At 37.9% G+C, this 22,700-nt stretch overlaps 3 protein-coding genes across 7 annotated transcripts; 2 read left to right on the forward strand and 1 right to left on the reverse strand.

Annotated features, from left to right (window-relative positions):
- Nucleotides 1-1,195: 1,195 nt before the first annotated feature.
- On the reverse strand, nucleotides 1,196-3,372 carry gemin2 (gem (nuclear organelle) associated protein 2). Of its 2 annotated transcripts, XM_028987391.1 has the most exons (10): nucleotides 3,030-3,372; nucleotides 2,864-2,948; nucleotides 2,693-2,782; nucleotides 2,280-2,339; nucleotides 2,077-2,190; nucleotides 1,951-1,995; nucleotides 1,804-1,872; nucleotides 1,615-1,725; nucleotides 1,469-1,527; nucleotides 1,196-1,391 (listed from the first exon to the last, which is right to left on the reverse strand). In XM_028987391.1, the coding sequence occupies exons 1-10, from the start codon at nucleotides 3,146-3,148 to the stop codon at nucleotides 1,355-1,357; spliced, it is 789 nt and encodes a 262-aa protein (XP_028843224.1). In that variant the 5' UTR covers nucleotides 3,149-3,372; the 3' UTR covers nucleotides 1,196-1,354. The 2 variants fall into 2 exon arrangements, with proteins under 2 accessions (XP_028843224.1, XP_028843232.1); XM_028987399.1 differs by lacking the exon at nucleotides 1,469-1,527.
- LOC114770088 (melanoma inhibitory activity protein 2-like) lies at nucleotides 3,293-6,210 on the forward strand. The gene is made up of 6 exons (XM_028964141.1): nucleotides 3,293-3,379; nucleotides 4,334-4,385; nucleotides 4,625-4,758; nucleotides 4,876-4,968; nucleotides 5,082-6,044; nucleotides 6,172-6,210. The coding sequence occupies exons 1-6, from the start codon at nucleotides 3,293-3,295 to the stop codon at nucleotides 6,208-6,210; spliced, it is 1,368 nt and encodes a 455-aa protein (XP_028819974.1).
- Nucleotides 6,211-9,930: 3,720 nt separating this feature from the next.
- Nucleotides 9,931-20,927, forward strand: LOC114801769 (melanoma inhibitory activity protein 2-like). Of its 4 annotated transcripts, none has more exons than XM_029000057.1 (24): nucleotides 9,934-10,126; nucleotides 10,469-10,600; nucleotides 10,716-10,737; nucleotides 10,818-10,906; nucleotides 11,280-11,351; nucleotides 11,514-11,624; nucleotides 12,007-12,078; nucleotides 12,175-12,279; nucleotides 12,682-12,804; nucleotides 13,016-13,118; nucleotides 13,337-13,383; nucleotides 13,456-13,546; nucleotides 14,170-14,308; nucleotides 14,790-14,891; nucleotides 14,979-15,039; nucleotides 15,628-15,663; nucleotides 15,762-15,829; nucleotides 15,898-15,980; nucleotides 16,089-16,226; nucleotides 16,651-16,782; nucleotides 17,525-17,653; nucleotides 19,500-19,549; nucleotides 19,668-19,809; nucleotides 20,003-20,927. In XM_029000057.1, exons 1-24 carry the CDS (start codon nucleotides 10,031-10,033, stop codon nucleotides 20,170-20,172), a joined length of 2,313 nt encoding a protein of 770 aa, XP_028855890.1. In that variant the 5' UTR covers nucleotides 9,934-10,030; the 3' UTR covers nucleotides 20,173-20,927. The 4 variants fall into 4 exon arrangements, with proteins under 4 accessions (XP_028855919.1, XP_028855890.1, XP_028855899.1 ...); XM_029000066.1 differs by having other exon boundaries at nucleotides 9,934-10,117; XM_029000077.1 differs by having other exon boundaries at nucleotides 9,939-10,088.
- The last annotated feature ends 1,773 nt before the right edge of the window (nucleotides 20,928-22,700 follow it).

Below are 22,700 nucleotides of genomic sequence, written 5' to 3' on the forward strand. Positions count from 1 at the left end.
TATATCCATTTAATTACCATTTAATGCTCAAAAAGGAGATTATATAGAAATTCTATTCTTAAAAATATTTAGTTCAGTAATATTTAGGCTTCAGCAACTTCCACAATGTCTCATTTGCATATTTTAGACTCTTAGTAATAACATTGTGACCCAAACATACATAAACTTGCCACCTGAGCAAACCATCATCAAATGAGACAGTTGGTTGCTCAGAGTAAAAGCTAAGATCCATTATGACAGGTCTTCCTCATACGTACTGAAGTACTGCTCTTTCTGCACTTTTTTTCCACAGTATGGTTGTGCATGCTGGAGCCCATCCATGGTCGTGGGTGGTAGTAGGTTAGTGGGTAACACACTCACCTATGAACCAGAACAAGACCAAATCCCTTACTACCATGTGTCCATGAGCAAGACACTTAACCCCAAGTTGCTCCAGGGGGACTGTCCCTGTAACTACTGATTGTAAGTCGCTCTGGATAACGGCATCTGATAAACGCTGTAAATGTAAATTGTTGTGGGGCACAAGGCATGAGATACTTTGGTGAGTGAATTAGGTCAATTTAGTTTGGTTTTCTTAAAAATGTTTGTATTAGGCTTAGTTTGACACTGTCAAATCCATACAACTCATTGTTTCAAAATTCTGGGGGGATAGGGTCCAGAAGTGGTTGAAAGTGCGTTAAGAGTTCTGTCCTATGTAGTCAAGTTGTTGTTGAGAACTTGTATAGCCTTTTGATTATAGCCACTTTGATTAAGAGTAGGTTCCAAAAAATCAGGAATTGTACTTTAAATCAGTTGTAAACATTTAAAATAGCTTTTCATCATCCAATCAGCGTGAGCGATGAGTGAACTGCTTTTAGAATGACTATGGAAAAGATAGGTCACATTAAAATCACATCTATAATATCCACTACTTTACAGCATTGTTGTGTTTATAATGCAACTATCAAAACCACTTGCCATAAGTGTATTTTACAAATGTATTTTGTAAAAAAAGTTATGTGCTCAATTTTCAGTGGGCTGGTGCCCCACCTTAGGTGAGTCCCCGCCCTGTGTCCATTTCTTAAAGTCCCCAAAGGAGTCAATTTAAATCAGGAATGACCTAGATCTGACTAAGACATTACTTTGACATTTTCATGTAACATTGCAGCAGTCAAGATAGTGACTTTCACAAAAACATTTTTTCCTCAAGCTGGCACATTGAGCAAACATCTTTTATTTCATGTAACAATTTGTCATAAAATCTCAAAATCATGAAAAGCACATGAACATTAAACTGTCACTTTTACTTGTGGCAAAACTGAAGTCCTTATGAAAAACCAAGATGCTGTCCCTCTGTAAACTTCAGTGGACCAATTTAGTCACCATCAGCCAAGTCATTTTGTTCAAAATACCTTTGAAGATGAACAGGAACATATAAATATCAATCAGGAAAAAAAGATAAAAGTATAAAAGTATAAAAGACTGTTACCGTGCAACAAGACATATGATCAAGTTTAGTGGTGACAACCTGTCATCATCCTTAATTTCCTTCAGAAGAAACACCAAAACAGAATAAGCAGAATAAACACTTTTTATATTAGGCGACTGATGAAAACAACTATGGTGGTCTCTTACCAAAGTGGCTCGTACTTCAGAACTGCGTCTGGCCAGCTGCCTTATAAGAGAATGTGCTTCAGGAAGAAGTGGCTTCTCAAGGCAGGCCAGTAAAGCATACATCCATCTACCCTAAAAAACCCATACTATAAAATCTTATAATGCAATGCTGTAATGATAGCACAAGTAAATAAGAAAAATTGTACATACCAGCTGTGGCACAAAAGACCTTTCTGAAAACCAGGTCATCAAGTACTCTAACACAGCAGAGATGGTAGCCTTTAAGAGTCAAGGCCAATATGAGATGTGCATTCAAATAATAAATAACAGACCAGGTTAACAATGCAAGAGATTTACCTGATTTAGTCTGCTCACTATACTAAGGAAAGGTGGAAAACCTGTCTGGAATATGAGACAAGCACATAAATGATCAAGAAACAGAAGATGAGTGGCTATGGATACGTTTCTCTAGTATTTAGCTACCTTCACATAGTCAAGGCCTGGAGCATTTGTTTCTTCAAGTGTTGGAGGAGAGTTGAGATAGACATTCTCACCCAAACAAAAGATTTTCCATCCTTCCTCATCATCACTGTTGGGCTGTATTGAAAACAAACATCAAATGCTGTTCTTTGGCTTCTCATGAGAGACGAGGAAAAGATTAAACTGAACGGATAAAATATACTCACCACCACAACATTGTCATCTAAAGTTTGACTCCTCCAGTGTTGGCGATGCTTATGAACCCTCTACAATGAGGAAAGCAATTACATCATCTTTGTTACCCATGAACATAAGACATTCTCTTATGAACCAAAAGATCATTGTGTCCCTGAGAAGACATATAACCCAAGAGTCTCCAGGGGGACTGTCTCTGTCACTACTGATTTTAAAGACGGTCTCTGGATAAGGGCATCTGATAATGCAATCATTGTAAATGTGTTACACATATTGTCTAAAACACTTTTAATAAAGAGTGGAGATTTGTCACGCCACATCAGAAATAAGTGTTACATTATTGCAGCTATTTTCAAGATCACAACAAGGATCAGGTTGCAGCAATGACTTGTGCATCTAGTACAGTAGTTGAGCCATCATTTACCTGTCTTACTTCTGAGAAGTTGCTAACTTGTTTCAGCTGCCATTTGAGACTCGGGGAAAAACCTGCAGGGGCAGCCTGGCAACCTGTAATCTGAAGAAACAGCAGATTACTCAAATCTTTTAATGTCCTAAATCGTTTTTTTTTTTTTTGTCCACCACCGCACTACCTTACCGATGCGTTCACTGTTTGCTTCTTCTTTAATTTCTTCGGATCGATCTGCGCTACAACCACATCTGGACACAGAGACGCCTCGCGTCTGTGTACGATAGGAAAAAGATGCACATGACGGCATTTCTCCAGGAAACATAACCGGAGGATAAAGTAGGGAAAAACTTACTGGACCTGTCGCAGATAATCCTGGGGATTTCTGGGAGGTTCGCTAAAATCCAAATCGTCCAAATCTCCACTCTCTAACGGTAGAAGTCTCGGCATCAATTCCTCTACGTCGGATTTCATGCTCTATGCTAATGTTAATGTTTATAGAGCTTAAGGGATTCAAAAAGCGAGAAAACAGCGTTTAAAATGCAACTGCAAAACGAAGCAATTTTCTTTTTCTATTTATCTAATTTTCTAGACAGAAGCCTCCACGTTGAAAGTCGCATGGAAATGGAGTCACAGCGTCTCCGGCCATTTACGTCAAAGAGGACAGGGCACCAACATGAAACCAGCAACGTCGCCATTTTGATTGTACCGGAATTGAACACGGAGGGACTCCATTAATGCACCATAAAGATTTAAGATGGAATTGAGTTTCAGAAACGTACGGGCTTTGAATGAATTGTTGATTAATACTTCAATAACACTCGTTATAATTCTGGTCAGCAAAATGTACAATTTCAAACACAGTATTAATGTGAATTAAAATATGTAGATCTGGATCATACTGTAAATCATATTGTACAGATGTTGATAGTTTAATTACTGTATTCTCTTTATTTTTAAATACATTAAACACATTTGCTTTATTTGCTGGTGATTCTAACAAACAAAGGAACCATATAATTAAATGTGTTTGCATGAAATTGATACAATTGATCACTCAGTGCATGTGAAGTAGTTTTGGGTGATCATGTTAATAGAAATAAACACTCAGAAACCCATAGTATTCCAATAATGGGATTAATCTCTGTTTTTACTACTCATCTATAATTATTTGTAAAGCAGAACACACACATATGAAACATTTCCACAAAAAATGGCACACACATATTAAACTCTCACATATTAAATTACTTTATTTTAAATGTATATGACAAGAACTCTCTAACCAGATATATTTCATATAAATTCATGCATAAAATGACACTGTACACTGCAAAATGCAAAAGTCCACATCTGACAGGCCAGCACATCAACATGATTAGATCTCACTATCACTAGTGTGCTTGAACTGCACCTCAGACAGACAAGTTCCTGAGTTAATAATTGACCCTCACTCTACTTTTACACTTATCTTCATTCTTCTGTTGCTCTGTTCTTTTGCAGTCCTCATATGATTCACAGATCAGATGAATGCTTTTTAAACCAAACAATGTTTTTTTCCTTTTTGTGAATAAATACGAATGGACTTTACTGGATTTAAACATCATGGCAGATTCATGGACATTCCTTTTGTTATTATGTCTCTTTGTTTTCACAAAGAACAGCTGTGGACTGTCTGACTTCAAAATATGTGGAGACCCAGAATGTCAAAGTAAGTATTTATCCACCAAGACATACTTTTTTCAAATTGGATTTATTAAATTACTTAATATATATATAGTGTGAATGTGCTACACATGCCAGTGATTCTACAGTACAAAGGTCAAGCTTAGAGCCAAATAAACCTTCTCTATAGTTTGTCTACAAAAATGCAGATTGCTGGCCTTAGGATCATGTTAGTTATTTTTTGTTTTTACATTTTATCCTTTGTATTATTCCTTGTCACATTAGTGTTGATGAGTCGTGTGCTGGCAACGAGGGATCACCCAGCTAAAGACTGCAGATTTCTCAGTTTCAAAAAAGGAGATGTATTATTTGTCTATTATAAACTATCTGGAAAAAGAGATGATCTCTGGGCTGGAAGTGTAAGTTATAAAATCTCCAATTATCAGTATTGTCTATTGAATAATTTCAATATATGTTATACATGCAGTATAACTGACATATAACTGCCACATTATGCTGTTTATTGTAAATTCCAGAAAAACAGGCATTTTGGATATTTTTTAAGAGATGCTGTAATGGTGGATGAGATTCATGTTAAAAAAGAGAAGGAAATTACACTTCCCACGCAGGTAATATTTATTACTGATATGTTTAATATTTAAAATAATATATCTCACAAAGATTGTTTTCATATTCTTTCTCAGAAGTGACATTGCCAGTCTGTTTTTTTTTTTTATTTCAGAAGCATGATTTCTTCTGCATAGATGAAAATGGCATGATAATAGACTCCAATGAGCTGGAAGATGTACATCCAGAAAACAAAGATTTTACACCTACTGAAGTAATTCATACAACCACTGAAGCTATAATTCAACACACTGAGATCAATAAGGATGCTAAGAATGAAGACCATAGAGAGATGGTCCCACAAGATATATCTGACAAAAATATTCCAGAACCAACTGCTCAAGGTGGGTCTTCTTGGATTGGTTCTGCAGTCACTGGATTGTTTGGTTTAGGTGACAAAAACACTGATGATTCCTTTGATAATGCTAATCAGCTGGAAGAAAATGTGGCTCAAGAAAGCTTCAGAAGCCGGAAATTGGCCTTGGATATTGATGGGAGCAAGATGGAAGAACCTAAACAAAATGAAATGTTTGGATGGATTGGGAGTGAACTCACAAGTGCATTGGGCTTCGGTCAAAAGCAGCCATCTACTTCTGAAGTTGCTGAAAAAGGAGGGACTGATGAGAAACATCCAGCGGAATATATTGATACATACACCATATACTCACACTCTTGGCTAAATATTGGTTTGGAGGATGTTTTAAATTTTGGTCAAGGCAAGGAGATGGAGCAGAGCAAAAACAAGAATTCACCCCTGGGTGAGAACATAGACTCTGTGGTCAAAAGCCCTGAATCCAGTCAATCACAGAACCCAGAGGCACAAACACAGGAAACAGAGAGCAACGCAGATAAGATGATCTTAGAGAAGAAGGAAGATTCTGGATGTAAAGAAGTTAGTGAGAATGGTCTAAGAGGTAATTCAGAACATATAAAATCATCTGAATTATCAGTTACTAATGAGAATGAAGAAGACAAACGCCGTAGGTGGTATGGCAGTGTTTATAGTAGTATTACAGACATTTATAGAGAACAGCTGGCAGATACTGATGTGGCAGAGACAGGCACCGCTGAGATGGATGTAAGTGGATCACAGGAGACAAAGTCATTATTTTCAGTCAATAGCCTGTCATCAGTGTTTGGAGGTCTAACATCACAACTTCAAAAAGCTGCTGATGATCAAGATGCTGAATTAACTGTTGATTCAGTCAAAGAGACACATTCCTCAGCAAAGAATACCCCAGTAGAGCAAGCAACTGTTTATGATTATTTGATTGCGGAAGCAAAATATTTGAGGAATGATCATTTTGTTGAGGACGAAAAGGATTCTAGTCATCTAGATGAGTATAAAAGTGATCAGGAAATCTTGTCCATGACAAATGATAAAACCAGCTCTTGTGAAACCCACAAATCCCGAGAAATATTGCAAGAAGAATCATCAAGTGATTCCGAAAATCCCAAAAATATTGAAGGTGTTAAAATTGGCCCAGGAATCACAGTAACCAAACCAGAGGATACTTTACTAGAGGGAATTACTGAACATGAAATAATAGAAGACTTACAAACTATTAAAAAGTCAACCAAAATAGACAATAAGGATAAGGCTGTAGAAGCTTTTTCCAATAAGTCTGAATATTTAGACGATGCAAAGCCAAAAGAGTTAGAGGATATTTTTGAAAATGTAACCAACACCACAGATTTTGTATCTAGAGTTCTTGATAGTGAAAAGCCATCACCAAATCCAGAGCCAATAGTGGAGCAGCCAGATACTCACAGACCTCAACTGGGCAATGCCTTTGATGTAAAAGAAACCACATTGAAATCAGATTTGATCATGACAGATCTAAACAGAAGTGATTTGTTATATAGTAGTAATTCAGAAACAGAAAATTCTTTGACTAGTGTAAATAAACTACATAGTGCTGAACCACCAGGGGACTTTGCAGAAACAAAAGATGCACATTGTATTGATGCCACTGAGGAAGAGGAAGAGACAATGAATAATCAGGAACTACTTGAAAGTCAAGGACAGACAGACAAAGAGAGAAACTGTACAGATGTAATACATCAACAACCATCAGAGTTGAGAAATAAAGATGGCACCCATTCAAACGCTTCAGACACTAATCATGAAGACATTTCAGTTTCTAATCTCTTAAATGTTGTGCAACCAACCAACCCTGAAAACACAGAAGTCACACAGACATCACACAGCTCAGAAATCATTAGCACATCTAAAAATCCTAGCCATGTGATAGCCAGTGAGCTTGAGGCAGATACCAATAATGAGGATTATGACCAGAAAGATAAATCACCAGAGCAGTTATATTTGGTGAGAAATATGGAGAGAAAAGAAAGTGGAGAGAGGCACCGTGAGCTCAGACAGACAGATTTTCTGCAAAGCCCTGTTGATTTAGCAATAGAACATTTTCACACAGGAGACCTGGAATTATTAGATACTGAGGGTGGTCACAAGGAATCCAGTGATGTTGTTTTGACTCAATCAGCAGAGGAGAGCAAGCAGATTGGAAGCCAACTAGGTGACACCTTTGATGTAAACATAACAGAAGAAGAAGCAGATGTGAATGAGAAAATGGAACAGGCTGAGCCTCATACTGACCAGAATGATTCACAGACTCCTGAACTACCTGGATCTTTAGTAGAATCTGCTGAACATTTGGAATCAAATGTGTCTCATGAAAATACTTTGGCTCACCATGGCGATAAACAGTTGTCAGCGCACCAGGTTCCAAGAGAAGATACTTCACAAGCTGATTCTGAGACCAGCAATAACAATGGCACAGCTCTTCTGGATGACAGTGAGATCCACCTAAGAAAACAGAGCAATGAGACTCCTGCTCTCTTACATGAACACACAATAGAAGAAGAACACAAAAGAACAATCAAGCCACAAGACCCTGTGCTTATTGACAAGGACATTGAGGTGGCATTTTCCTCACATGAGAAAACTTTCAAAGGCACACAAATTTTTGGAGACTGTCCAAATCTACAGGCCCATATAAGTGAAGAGGATGTTGAGGTTTTGATGGATGTTTTTGGGAAGCAGAAACTTTTGTGGCTTTCTCACAGCCTGTGTGACTTCCTCAATACTGGTATAATTCATAACACGGATTTGACCACTGTGGCAGATTTTGAAGAGCTTCTGGAATTTCATATCAAGAGGGGTGTGAAGTCCCATGACCATATTTTATACAAGTCTCTCAAAAAACTAAGAATTTTGTTGTCTGACTTAAAAATGGCTTTTACACCAGCGGAACCCACAGTCCATAATGATGAAAACCAAGGTACTGCTGATGTAGTACTCAAATTTGATTAAATAAATATTCTGGAATAGCATGATTCCATGTACAATTGCATAATTGCATTGTTTTGAACCATATTATTGTTTTATCTGAGATCAATGCATGCAAAGCTTATATCACTATGCCAGTGATAAAATTCAAAAAGAATTTGGACATTGAGCCTTCATGTATTTTTCCCAGCTGTGTCAAGACTCAAATGCAACCTTCTTTATTCAGACCAATGTATACGAGAATTCAATGGCTGCATTTCCTAGAGTGACTGAAAAGAAAAAATTGTTTGCAATTCGAAATTGTTGCCATAGAATATTTATGATGGCTCATTGTCCTAACTATATAAGCTGGTGAAAATGTAGTTGGCAACAAATCTGCTTTATGTCTAATGTGTCCCTTACCAAGACTCACTATGCTGTAATTCAAACTGGATAAGAGGCTTTGTTAAAATAAGCTTGCAGTGGTTTCAAGGAATGCACTGCCCATTTAGCAAATTGCTCAGTCTAAGAATGCATCCATGGCCCCTGTTACAATTTGAACAAAATAAAAGTTTCTTCAACTGCCTGAAGCTAAAATAAGCATGCATGGTGACATATCTCCAACAGACACACATTATCTGAAACATGACGGACAGAGAGAAGAAAAGGAAAAAAGTCCAACACAACCCCATGATGTCTGGAGCTCTTCCTCTGGCTTGGAAAATGAGAAATCTGACATTGGTAGTGTATTAAAGAGTGAAAGTTATGTGAAACATGAATAACCCATATGATCAACACAGAAAATTCTGTAATTATCAAATGTCTCTCACAGGTGCTGAACAGCTAAAGGAGCTTTTTTTTGAAAGATTGGAAGTTTTTCTGAATCAGGTATGTGGCTGTGGGATTAGTAATTTACAGTAATGAATGCAGAGGTTTGATATTTGTTCAAAATGCTTCATTTCACAAATTTCTGTTGTGCCTTTGGCCTTAAGCATTATATTATTCAGTGTTTTAATTCTTTAGAAAACAGTTGTTTTGGAGTGGGGTATAAAAAGTAAGCAGCAACAGTTGTCTAATCATGATGAGGACGACAGTGGAGAACAGTTTTGAGTTATTTTAAATGGTACATGTCATGTGCTATATTAAATATGGCAGTAACATGTGACCCAGCTGTTTGAAGCGTTATTTGCTGATGAAGCTTAAATGGTCAGTGTGGTTATTTTTACATGTGATATTTTGCGTACTTTGTAGTTGACTTCAATGCTTATTCGTCTAGTATATACCCTCAACGAATAGTTTTCGATTGAGTTCTCCTAAAAAGGGGGAGGGATTAATCTTTTATACTGAAGTTTTCCTACCAGACTGTCACTTTTATGAAGCGTGTCACTGTGCGCGTCTCTGTGGCGTTGTTCAATTGGTGACGTCTTGACTAGACCATTTTAAAAATAGAGCGGTAGTGGGGCACAACACATTAACATTGCCTGGTGTTAAAGGGCATAATTTCATTATTCGAATAAACCACAAAATCTGACGTAATTAAACATGCCTTAACATTATGAGTGAGGAATTAGGTAATAAAAGAAACTCGATATTTTAAATAACATTACGGTTGCTGTAGTCCATCCTCCCCTGTAGTGAAATTCGGTGGAATTGTCCTCTTCCCTTCGCGCACTTGCTCTCTATGTGTCTTCTGTTGGCGATTTCATGGAGGGCGCAACCATAGGCTTACCGCGTAAAGAGTGTTTTTTATTTGCCTTTTTGACATGATTTGATGTATGCTATTTGCCGATATGGTCGAGGAAGTGAACATGGATACCGAGGCCACGGGTGTCAGTATGTACTACTCTCTCGCGCTGGAAAAAGTGAGGGATGTGGGTATTCACTTTTTATGAAACATGTATTTGTGTTTTTTTGTGTTGGAGAGTTGTTTGGCTGAGTTTTGGTGCTTTGGTGCATTAACGTAACTGGATCCAGGTCGATAATGAGATGAGGTGATTGCATTTAAATGTTTAGAATATAACTAAATTATAGACAGGCACCTAGTACCTAGACGATCTGCTGGCTGACTAGGTTTGATCTTTGATAATGTTTGAGGTGTTGATGAGTTTACTGTCATCTTAAAATTCAGGGCGTTTTAAACCATTCACTAAGTTTTAAACCATTATAAAACCTCTGCAACCTCATGGTTGACTTTGATAAGTGTTTTCCTTTAGGTTGTGTCAACACTCCCTGATGACATCAGACCAGGGCCAGACTTGTACGGTTTGCCATGGGAAGCTGTCATCTTCACAGTCCTATTGAGCTTCTGCATCCTGCTAGGCTTCAGCTGCCGGTTTTACCAATCTGCAAGTATCTGCTTTGTTCTCACATTAGATCCAGGTCCCCGTCCCTCGATTGCATGTGACTTACACAAATTAAACTGTCTTACAGAATGTAAATTCTATTTTTGTTTCCCCACAGGTTAAGAGCAGACTATATGCGAGTAAGTCAGTTCTTCAGTCTTACTGTTGTTAGGTGAACACATTAGCACATCGTTGTGTGATTACTCTCCTCTTGATTTAGGTAGGGAAAGGAAGATGGGTCAGAAAGTGGCAGAGCTGTTGGAGGAGAAGTGTAAAGTACTTGAAACCCTCAGTGAGTGCAAACATAAGGTCAGTTTCATCTAAAGGCAAATTCAGTATCTTTAAAGGTTTTTCCTGTTTGAATGTTTATGAACCTTATGAATCTGTATTATACCTAAAAGTAACCTTAACACTATTCAGAAAAATGTTTTGGATAAATTTGTGTTTGATATTTTTGGTGTAGTATTGTAAAGTGAGGACTCATTTACAAATGTTTTTGCAGAGACAGTTTTTTTCCATCACCAGCATTAATAAGTGTCATTTGAACTAAGTTTCATTTATTATAAATAATTCAGTTGAAACAGTATAATGAAATAGCACCCAGTCCCAATTTGCTTTCTTTCCCAGTCTGCATACATTATACACTTATGAACTGAGCCATATGCTTGTTTTCCAACAACAGTATGAGAAACTGGATGCTGCTTTGCAAAATGGTGGCATTTTGGCTCACCTTGAGGAGAAAGAAAACCTGGAGGTATGGTAGATATTTGTATTTTAATAAAGTCTGTGCTGTACAGGGACATCATTAATTCCATTCTGAAACATCGGTCAGCACGTTTTATGTTTAGACATAAAGTAATTACTTTTAAAAATCCCAGATTTGATCACAACAAACATTTAGTTTATTCCTTTCTAGGCCATGTCTTGCCAACTGCAGGAGTCAAACTCCCATATGGAGGCTGACATAGAGGGGCTGAAGGAGGACTTAAGTATCCAGCAAGAAACACGTGTACAGCAAGATGAAATGGTAACACACTAGCAAACTCTTATGGATTTGTAGTATCATACCCATGGACCCCGCTTGACAAAAATGATCAGTGTTATATATCAGGCTGTTTATATATCTGGGCCCAGGGGCCAACATGTTATGTAATGTGTTATATCCACCTCCCAGGCATGAAAAAAGGTTCAGGCTCAGGGTTTAGTCATTTAGAGGGGACAACAAATTGATGCTGTTAAACAAGCTGAACAGTGACATCATTTGTGTTGTCCCATATAATAAATATTATATATAACTAAAAAAGTTATAATAAAATATTTACAATATGAGTGATTTACTTAGTTTTGTGAGATATTGTATGTAGAAGATAGAGCTTCCCCCATGCAAAATATTTCTTTGGATTCTCCAGCTTGCAGAAATGCAGGAAACTCTGAAAAGATTGGAAGAAGACTCAAAAGGCCTGAAGTCCCAGATGGAACAGGTCTGTTACTGTGATAATATATTTCGGCATTTGAAATATCTGCATCACAGAGTGACTGTATGTCATTTGTGTGTGTGTGTCTCTCTCTCTGTCCAGGCCAAGACAACACTGAAAATCTATGATATGAATAGTGAAAGACTGCAGAAAAGTCTTCTTGCAGCAAAAGAGGAAAATGCTTTGCTTCACGAGAGCAAGGCCCAAGTATGTGATTACATGCTTTATTTGAAATGTTAAAATATATATGTTAATTTGGAAATCACATTTGGATCAGATGTAAAATGAGATTACAATAAATGAATTGTTTAATGTGAGCTGTAACCTGAGAAAGAAATGTACAATATTGACACACTTTTTTAATTGTAATTATACATTCTGCCTTCTTGGGTAGGAGTCTTCCAAATCTGTCAGACTGCAAGGACACAACTCTATTCAGGCCACCCACAGGTTTTCTGTTGGATTTAGGTCTGGACACTGGCTGGGTCATTCCAAAACTAATTTGTTTTTAGGGTCCTTGTTGTAGGCTGGCATTTGCATGCATCTAAGAAACAATGATAATGCCCTCTCTTCTTCTGATACCTGTTGCTCTGTGTCCCTCTTTCTCAGCTGGCACAAGAGGCTGAAGGCTGGGGGGAGAGACTCTGTGAGTTGGAGGAGGAGATGAAGATGTGTGAGACAGCCCATCGCAGCATGATTGAGGACTGTGCCACCAAGGATGAGCGCATCAAGGTATGAAGAGAGAGACACCTTGTAAGCCTAACTGATGCATTAACCAAATAAAAATTGTGATGAGAGAGCCTTTACAGAGGTGGTGGTGTTATAATACACACAGCAATGTTGGTAATGTCATTGTTAAACACTGCACAAAAGGAAACAATTTAACAAACGTCGTTCTCTTCTCTGGATGTTGGACATTATGATTTTACGCTCTCCTTAACAGTCACTCACAGACTGCTTGTTGAAGATGAAGGACTGGGACTCAGAGCTGGGGGACGAGGCTAATGCCGATGATTCTGGTAGAACAGAGAATGGAGAGACTTCAGGTACATATGTCTCACACAGGAGGAGCATTTATGAATAAATTATGGTTCATCCATAGTTTTATGTAATCAATAGAGGGAGGGAGTTTGTGTAGTTCCTGCATCAAGATCTTTAAAGTAATTTAGAATGTATAGCGATTTGTACTTTTCACCTTATTTGTAAAAAAAGATTATTGCAGATAACCATTGTGTTAACTACTGGCATTGTGTCTGTGTTGCAGAGTTCCATGAGCAGCAGAAAGTGCAAGAACTCATCTGTGCTGCTAAGGTAAGGCTTAAGACTTGCATCAGCACTTTCCCCAGTGAAATATAGTTAAAAATAGGACTTTTCTTTTTACAGTTGAGTGCAGACCTGAAGTCCATAGAAGAAGATAAGAGTCGATTGGTTGCCAGGCTCGCTGATGAGGTCAAGGCCAAGGAGGATCTTCAAGGTGGAGACATGGACAAGGCCCAGCTGTTTTAGAACAACTGCTGGTGCCAGACTAGGGGTTTTCTTATTAAAGTTGGCTTGAGGGTTTGCTGCCTTTACATTTTACATTTGAACTTCAGCAAAAAGTATTGTTAAACGTGCTTATAGATAGTACTTGTATGGTATTTTATTGTTAATCAAATAATCTTATCAAAATACTACTTTGAATCATTAAGATTGTCCAGACATTTTTAACAGGGGAAACAACACAGAGAATAAAGATAGTAGCAACAAAAGACAACAATAAAATAGGAAAATGTTCATGCATAACAAAAGAAAAAAAGGGAGGATGTGGATTATGAAAGAAAGTAAAAGAAAGTATTTACAAGGAGGTAGACACAGTGGCTAGATAGTAGGCCCATTTTTACCACCCTCTTTCCCTGTTTGAACCGTATATTGTAGGTCATCTGCTCAAGCAAATGCAGATGGTTAGTAATGTTAATTACTAAAATGTTACGTTACGACATGTTGTAGGGTTATTTTTCTGAAGAGAATGAGTTCAGTATAATTGTTCTGAAAATGGGAAATGTGTTTGCTGTGATAGTGGCTGACTGTCTCTTCTTTGCTATGTCTTTGTCATGGCAGAGGGCATTGAGCAGCTGCAGAGACAGAAGGAACAGCTTCAGTCCCAGAGTTCTATGTTCTCCATTGAGTCCCAAAAGCTTCAACAGAAGCTCACAATCATGACTGAGATGTACCAGGAGAATGAACTGAAGCTGCACAGGTACCAATCTCACCTTCTTATACATTGCATTTTCACTGTGAACTTCAGTGTCATTAAATGAACTTTTCTGGCTAATTAATACATTATATGGCATTTATCTTATCCAGAGCTACTTAGTCAGTTACATCTTTGACCTGGGGCTTGAACCTGCAAGTCTAGTAACAAGCTATTCTAGTAATTTAATCATTAGCCTTATATAGGTGGTCGGGTAAAAAAAAAAAGCATATCTGATAGGATTTGTGATTTTGTGTTTGTTTATACATCATATGGGTGGTTGTGGCCTAGTGGGTAACACACTCGCCTATGAACCAGAAGACCCGTGTTCGAATCCCACTTACTACCATTGTGTCCCTGAGCAAGACACTTAACCATAAGTTGCTCCAGGGGGACTGTCCCTGTAACTACTGATTGTAAGTCGCTCTGGATAAGGGCGTCTGATAAATGCCGTAAATGTAAATGTAAATGTAAATGTAAATCTCAGGATGTTGACTGTGGAAGAAAGAGAGCGTTTGCAGAAAGAGGAGAAACTTAACAAAGCTGATAAGATGATCACTCTTGCGGCCGAAGAACTTAGCACCTACAGGTAGGCCCAAGGAATATCAAAGAAGACAATTCTTTCAAAATGGGATTCACACTGATTGTTATAAATGTACTTTGGCCCTGAAAAAAGACAAAGAGCCCAGGAGTTAGAAGATGAACAGGAAAAGACCAATCAGGCCTACAAAAACCAGGTTGGTTAACAGAGAACCTGTCCCTCCAACTATATTTGTCACTATATACAGTACAAGCCAAAAGTTTGGACTCACCTTCTCATTCAATCTGTTTTCTTTATTTTCATGACCATTTACATTGGTAGATTCTCACTGAAGGCATTAAAACTGTGAATGAACACATGAAGTTATGTACTTAACAAAAAAAAAAATAACATGTTTTATATTCTAGTTTTTTCAAAATTGCCACCCTTTGCTCTGATTACTGCTTTGCACACTCTTGGCATTCTCTCGATGAGCTCCAAGAGGTAGTCTTGAAGGAGTTCCCAGAGGTGTTTAGCACTTGTTGGCCCCTTTGCCTTCACTCTGCGGTCCAGCTCACCCCAAACCATCTCGATTGGGTTCAAAACCATCTTAATTGGGGTCCAGGGACTTAAGGCCAGGTCTACACTTTTAGTTAAATACAGGCATTGTTTTGATGCCTTCAGTAAGAATCTACCAATGTAAATGGTCTTGAAATTAAAGAAAACATATTGAATGAGAAGGTGTGTCCAAACTTTTGGCCTGTACTGTACACTAGAACTTGATGTTTCCCTCTGTACTCCTTAGATTGCATCACGTGAGAAGAAAGCCCATGATAACTGGGTATGTATAGATTGATGCAAGATAAAATAATTTTCCTTTTTGGCTGAGTTTTGTTTGTTGACTTGCTTACTATGCATCTCTATGTTTTTCTGATCTAGCTGGCTGCCCGCACTGCTGAGCGAGATCTTGCGGACATCAAGAGAGAGAATGCTCATCTAAGGCAGAAGTATGTACTGTGTGTAAGTGTGTTTGTGTGAGTCTGTCAAGTTTCAAAACTTTGTGTTTTGTTCTCAGACTGACAGATGCTCAGTTTAAACTTGAGGTTGTGGAGAAAGACCCTTATGCATTGGATCCCATTGGCCGTCCCTTGTTTAGGGGTGCGTGACATCTTCCAGACATTTATCCAATGACACATATGCATTAGTCACTGGTAAAGAAAAAGTAGTTCTGACATGTTGATGATAATGGTTTTCTCTATCCCATAGGTGAGAGATCACCATTCGGACCATCACCTCTCAGCCGTCCATCCTCTGAGACTAGAGCTTTCCTGTCTCCACCCACTCTGATGGATGGCCCCCCACCACGCCTGTCACCCCAGTTTCCCTTGGGCCCAGGTGGAAGAGGTGACATAATCATGTTCTGTGCAACTTAAATAAATGCTTACTTTACTCTGCTGGGTTTTAGCCTGTGAGTGATAGACCCAGATGTGTCTGCAGCATGGATCATGTGTGGGAACCCTTCCAGCACCAGTGCTTTTCATAACTAGTTAGCTTTTACCTTCACAGTTTATAGTTGCTAGTGTGTTGGCAGAGCATGAAACATGTGCATATCATGAACTCATTGACATTGCATTGATTGTTTTTCCTCAGCATTTTAACATGTTCCACAATTCTCTCCTGCACCTCAATGCTTTTGGTTCATTCTTCTCTCTACAATGTTGCTTTCAACAACAATGTTGCTCTCTTTTCATCTTTTCTTTTCCCATGTATTATAATTGTTCTTCTCTGGACTTTTCTTGATGTCTCCATCTATCTTTCTCATAACCAGCATCGCAAGGCTTGGTGGAGCCCCCTGGTGGTGGTGGGGATTTTGAACGCAGTGGTGGGCCCCACTCTGACAGTGGTTCCATATCTCCAACCTGGGAGAGAGACCGCAGGCCTGTCCCCATTCCTCCTCCAGGTACAATGATGGTCAGCTGCTATGGCTCCTCAGTTCAGGATGCTATTTATAAATTTAACATTACTGAACCCCAGATGCTTTTTATTGGTACAGCTGTTACAGGGTTGAGGGTTGAGGACAGAGCAGTGTTAGAGAGGTAGAATGTGCTTTGATAGCCATTGACTCATGTTTCTAGGTTGTAGTGTACCTGTGTGTATTTCTGTGTTGGTTTTCCTTTTGAAGCATTTGGGCTTTATCTAAGCTGACATGGGGTTACACTGGGTTGTGAAATGTGTTTACTCAGCAGCTGAGGGAGAAAGCAGTTCAGAGCTCACTAGTTCCAGACTTTTCTGTACCTTGGCCTCTCAGAGGGGCTATTCACTGCCCCCCTCCCAGGCAGCAGTGGCTTGGTGAGTGTAGTTCTATCCAAGCTGGAGGCTTTGTCCAATGTGTTCAAAGTCCTCTGTAGCTGTTCACAGGATCATAGAGAGGCAAATAGCACGTGGCATCACTGTATGGTTGGTTAGATTATTAAAGTACTGCATCATGCCCATAATGCTACAGCTTTTGTGTGTGTGTGTGTGTGTGTGTGTGTGTGTGTGTGTGTGTGTGTGTGTGTGTGTGTGTGTGTGTGGAAAAAAAGACATGAAGAGAATGCATCATTACCACTAGTGTCAGTTGAAAACAGTATATTCTTGTGACCTTAGTTCTTTAACTTTTCTTTACACTTTTAAAGTAATTATTATTGTTTCTGTATAAAAAGGACACCCTTACCCAGAGCCACCTTTCAGGCGACCCCCACCAGTTGCATTTCCCATGGGCACTCTCCCAACCAGGCCTCCTCTTCCACCTGAGTCTCACAGTTATGGACTCTATTCTTCAGAGAAGCAGAGTAAGGAACAGTTGAGTTTTGTCAAACATAATTTTCCCCTCCTCTTAAAGTGCATGGATTATTTATGCAGTTCATAAAATTTACTGGCTGAAAACTCTCTAATTGTGGTTCAGAACGATCCAAAGAACAAAAATAAGGGTCTCAGAATATTAGAATTGAATTGAAGGTGTATATAAAAGTGTATACTCCCCTGTTGAAATGCCATTTTTTTATTTAAAAAATTAACCACAATAAATCACTAAAAACCTTTTCCCACCTTTTATAAGTGTTTTTGTCAACAAATATTATGATGAAATATCTTCATCAACTAACCTTTTTGACATGCTTAAGATGAGACACAAATGCTGGTCATGTGACGATAACTAATTAAATATATTTACTTTACTTTATTTAGCAGACGCTTTTATCCAAAGCAACTTACAATAGGAAGACACCAGCAATTCTCGATTGATTTCTATAGAATATTGAGTTTACATTTCTATAGAATATTGAGTTTACATATATCATGTAAAATATATCATGTAATATTGCTGATTAATAAAAACGAGACTAAATATGGCATCCAAAAGCCTCTCGTTTAATCAGGTTATTATATCACAGTTTCTGTTTCCTGTATCTCCCACCCGGAGGCAATAAAAAAAAAAAAATTAAAAAAAAGAGCAGCCAAGACAACAGCCAATCAGAAAATGGCTGCGTTGCATCTGTAAAATGCAACACAACCATAATTGAAAAGGCATCCTGGAATTCTTTACATTATTGTGCTACTTGTAACAAAATCTTCAGAAGATTTCATTGACCCCCATCCTTAGGCGCTCCGAGTAAAACATAAAACACAGAGTAAGTGAACTTCTGTTTTAATCTTACAACAAATTCTTAACTTTTTTTAAACAAACAATCACAACTTGACTGCTGTTAGAGAATCTTACCCAGATAATTAGCATCAGTTTTTCAATGCCTAAACATTTTACAGCCTGTTAACAACAGAACACCTGTTCAGAACAAGCAGTCTTGGCCATATTTTGTTATCATAAGATTAGTGACATTCTCACATTATTATCATAATATAATAATAAGATAACCTTGTTTTAATTATGAAATGGATTATGAAAAGAATGTTGCTTTTATCTGATCTGTCAGGTGCAGTTTTTGTTGATTAAAACTAGACTAAAATAGTCATGAATAATTCTGACTAAAATAAGACTAATGTTATAGTCTGAAAGTTGAATAGACTAAAATTAGTGTGGGTGTGACTAAGACTAATAATAACTAAATTGACAGCTTCACTCAAAGACTAAAACTAAAATTAGAACAGGTTGCCAAAAACAACTATACATTTAATGTGACATATCCTGTATAATCTGTTGAATAAACAAATGAATACAAATTTATAGGTGTGCATACTTATGCAAGCAGTTTGTTGTACTTTTTCGTTTTCCCCCTAACATTTTTTTTTTCAATTGTGCAGGCAAATGACATTATGACAATGACATGCTCTAATACAGTCTGTTTTGTTTATAATTCTATGTCATACATGGTGGTATTTTGAATATTATCACTGGCAATATAACTTTAGTCATTGCTTAATAGTTTTATTGGCTGCTCCCTTTCAGTCTTGCCTTGTCTTTTGCTTGCATTTTTTAGATTTTAATTTGTGTGTTATGATGAGAAAAAAAAACAGAACAGAACAAGAATGCAGAGCAGATCCAGTGAGCAAGGTCTTGTTTGGAATCAACTGGATTAATAGTGTTACCAAGGCAAAAAAGACTTGTCTCTTTCAGCAGTCCTTAAAATTTTAATTAAAAAGCAGTATTGACTCAAGATCCATCTGACCATTTTCCCCCTGCAGACTCATTTTTGTCAAATAGCTCAGGAACTGGTGAAGGTGAAAGTGGAGGCGTGAGTATTTTCCACAATGTTCCACACAGTGCCTTTTTTATATGATTAATTTTGAATTAGTTTATTGCTAAAATGTTTTAGATGTCATGCTAATAGTTTTGGTATACCTGTTTATCAGAGTATGATATCTGGTCCTGGAGACCTGAGGATTCCCCCTGATGCACCAGTGGATCCCAGAGACACACATTTCCAACGTAGAGGTCCATATGGGCCCACAGACTTTTATCCCCATAGAGGGCACATTGGACCACCTTTGGGAAGTAAGCCACATCACAGCAATCCCTCAAAGTTATTTGCATCACTAAATGCACAAAACTGACTATGCAAGCCTGTGACCAAATGCTCATTAAAGATTTTTTTTATGGTTACCATTTAATACACCTGTTTGCAGTTCATGAATTTGTGTTTGTGTGGTTTTTAATATACTGATGTTTTTATGTGTTGTTTTTAAAGTGCGAGGACCTCTTCCTCCGGGGATGTTCCCAAGGTTTCCCCCTCACATGGGCTACCCACCTGTAAGAGCCCCCCCAGATAGTTTTCCTCCTGGACCACCACCCAGACCATCACCCCCAGGCAGTGAGCAACCACCTGATCAAAGCCCTTCTCCTCAAGGTGTCATCTGAACTCATCCCTGCCCTAGAACTTAAAAACCCATTCCTCTTTCTGTCTCCTCATAAACACCTTTCTGAAATGTTAACTTTAGCTCTGTCTGAAAACAGAATTGCTCTCTTTTCTGTCTCCTTTCTTCTCTGTGTCTGCATCTTGTGTGAACTGTGTGCTTCATGCCACTTCCTGTTGTCAATGCTCAGAGGGTTGCTTCCTCTTTTTAAAAATAAGACAGAAGTATATACCCTAAATATAAAAACAGTTTTCTGCTCCTCACCCCACATTCTAGTATTAAAATAAAGTCTGAACTCTCTTTTCTTCCTGGTGTGGTAGTGAGCATGTGAATGTTCTAATCATAAGTTTTTTAAGAATGTGCATTGTGAACGTAAAGCACAGCCCCTAGTGTTTAAACATTAGGCGCATGTAGTGTCAAATGGTTTGTTGAGCCTTTCTGATTATTGATTTTGTGCTTGTCATGTATATATGGACTATCAATATTGTGAATAACAGATTGTAAATATACAAACTCAAAACATTTTACCCTTTGGGTAAGGCAGAGTTGGTGCATTGCAGAATAAAAGTCATGTTTTTAGAAGTGCTGCTCAAGAGTATGAGAATTTACTTATGTTTATCAATGTTACCAAGCAGGAAGGCTTAAATTTAAGGAGAAATGCAGATCAATCTGGTGTCCTAAAGTGTGGCATAAGGGGGTCAAAGTCTCCTTTGCATTGTAAAATGTAATTAAAAAAAATAAGCAATGAATTCAGCAAAATGTTTTTTTTGCATAATCATTTCCTGATATTTCAGTTAATTTAGGAGTTTACAGGGTGCATAAACAAATTTAAAATGTTTCAGGACCATCATTTGAAAGATACACAGCCCAGTGAAATAAAAAAATAAAAAAGGTCAAGTAAAGACAAGGATGCCAAAAGTATTTTAATGCTTTTATTCACCAATTAAAATAAAATTCATTCATTCAACAGAGTCAAATCAACATTCGGCTGGTTTATCCAGAATCTGTCATTATTCCATAGGGTTTCACCCTTCATTATCGAGGAACCTTAGATCACGTCTCACATCAATAAAATCTCTCCACGCTTGGCATACTCACAACTGTGCCCGTGGAATTACCATATTTTTTCCATTTGGAGATGTACATATAAAATCCAATGCTATGTGCTCACTGGAGACAAAAAGACAGAACACACCTGCCCAAATATTAAACATTTAAGATGGTAAAACCATTTCGCAAAACAACACTTACAAACTTCTCAGCAGGTTCTCAAACAGAACCCAAACACTCTTCGCATTGAGGTACATATACACAGATACATACAGGCATATGCACGGTTTTAGATTTTTCCTTCTAATCCCCCACAAAAAGTTTATAAGGTAGCAGCCAGGTCTTTGCACTGCTAGTGCCCTACAGATGGTCACTGCTTTTATTGCAAACTGTTCTGATTTTAAACAAATGCACAACATTCGTACCTCTAAGAACTGGGGCGTGCTGGCCGGTCTCACAGAGACCATGTCTGGACCCATGGTTGCCCTTGAAACTGAGTTGGCTTCCGAAGAATCAAGATCTTAAAATAATAACAATAATAATAATAATAAGGCCAAGTATTGTTGCACGTCACGTTATTTTTCATTTCCGAGTGTCAGTAAGAAGAAAACTAAAAAAAAAAAAAAAAAAAAGCTAAGAGCCACTGGTTTAGAAGGATTCTGCTTGCATAGTTATTGGACTTTTGCTGTGACTGCAAGCCAGACCACTAAAGAGGAGATTGTGGCTTTTCATAAGCTTGATGTCTGTGACCTTCCAATGGACCTTTGCATAATGGTAGGTGTTGTAAGGGGACTCAATTTTTTTGAATTATACATTTACAGGAAAAAAAAAAATTCTAATAATAATAAAAAAAAAAAAAAAAAAAAGACAGTACTGTTATTGTTGATAGTCACAGCCCCAACAGCAAGTTTCTTTCTCTGCAGATATTTCTCTCTACACCTAAGGCTGGCATGAGGTCACTGTACAACAGTTAAGAGAGCAATAGCTTTTACAGTCACCAGGAGAGTAAACCCTCAAAGATGGCTTCCAATCAGCCTGCTGAGGTTACAGCTTTTTCCATTTGCAACAAGAGTGATCTGGATTGTGAATGCATATTATATCTATCCAGAAATGCCACAGAGGAGGAAAAATAATAATAATAGTAAAAGGGGATCAATCCAACTAGAATGGTCATATAACACAAAAGAACCTGGACACTACAAGTAATTCTACAGACCAGTCAATACCAAGCCTCCCCCTTTGTAAGAAGAATATAACATAACAGTAACATAACTTCATGCAGACATTTGGCCATTTTACATTTGTTTCAAATCCCCAGTGGAATGTTCCTCACATGTCCCATAGCAGCTTATATGTCTGATATAACCAACCTTGATTAGATTTTATTTAATCAACAGTTAAATTACATTCGCTCTTCACAGTGAAACAGGTGCATCATTAGAGATCTACTGTTATCCAACAGGCCACAGCACAGCTGTGATG

This window comes from Denticeps clupeoides, chromosome 1 (genome assembly GCF_900700375.1).
Source record: "Denticeps clupeoides chromosome 1, fDenClu1.1, whole genome shotgun sequence".
Classification (NCBI taxonomy): domain Eukaryota; kingdom Metazoa; phylum Chordata; class Actinopteri; order Clupeiformes; family Denticipitidae; genus Denticeps; species Denticeps clupeoides.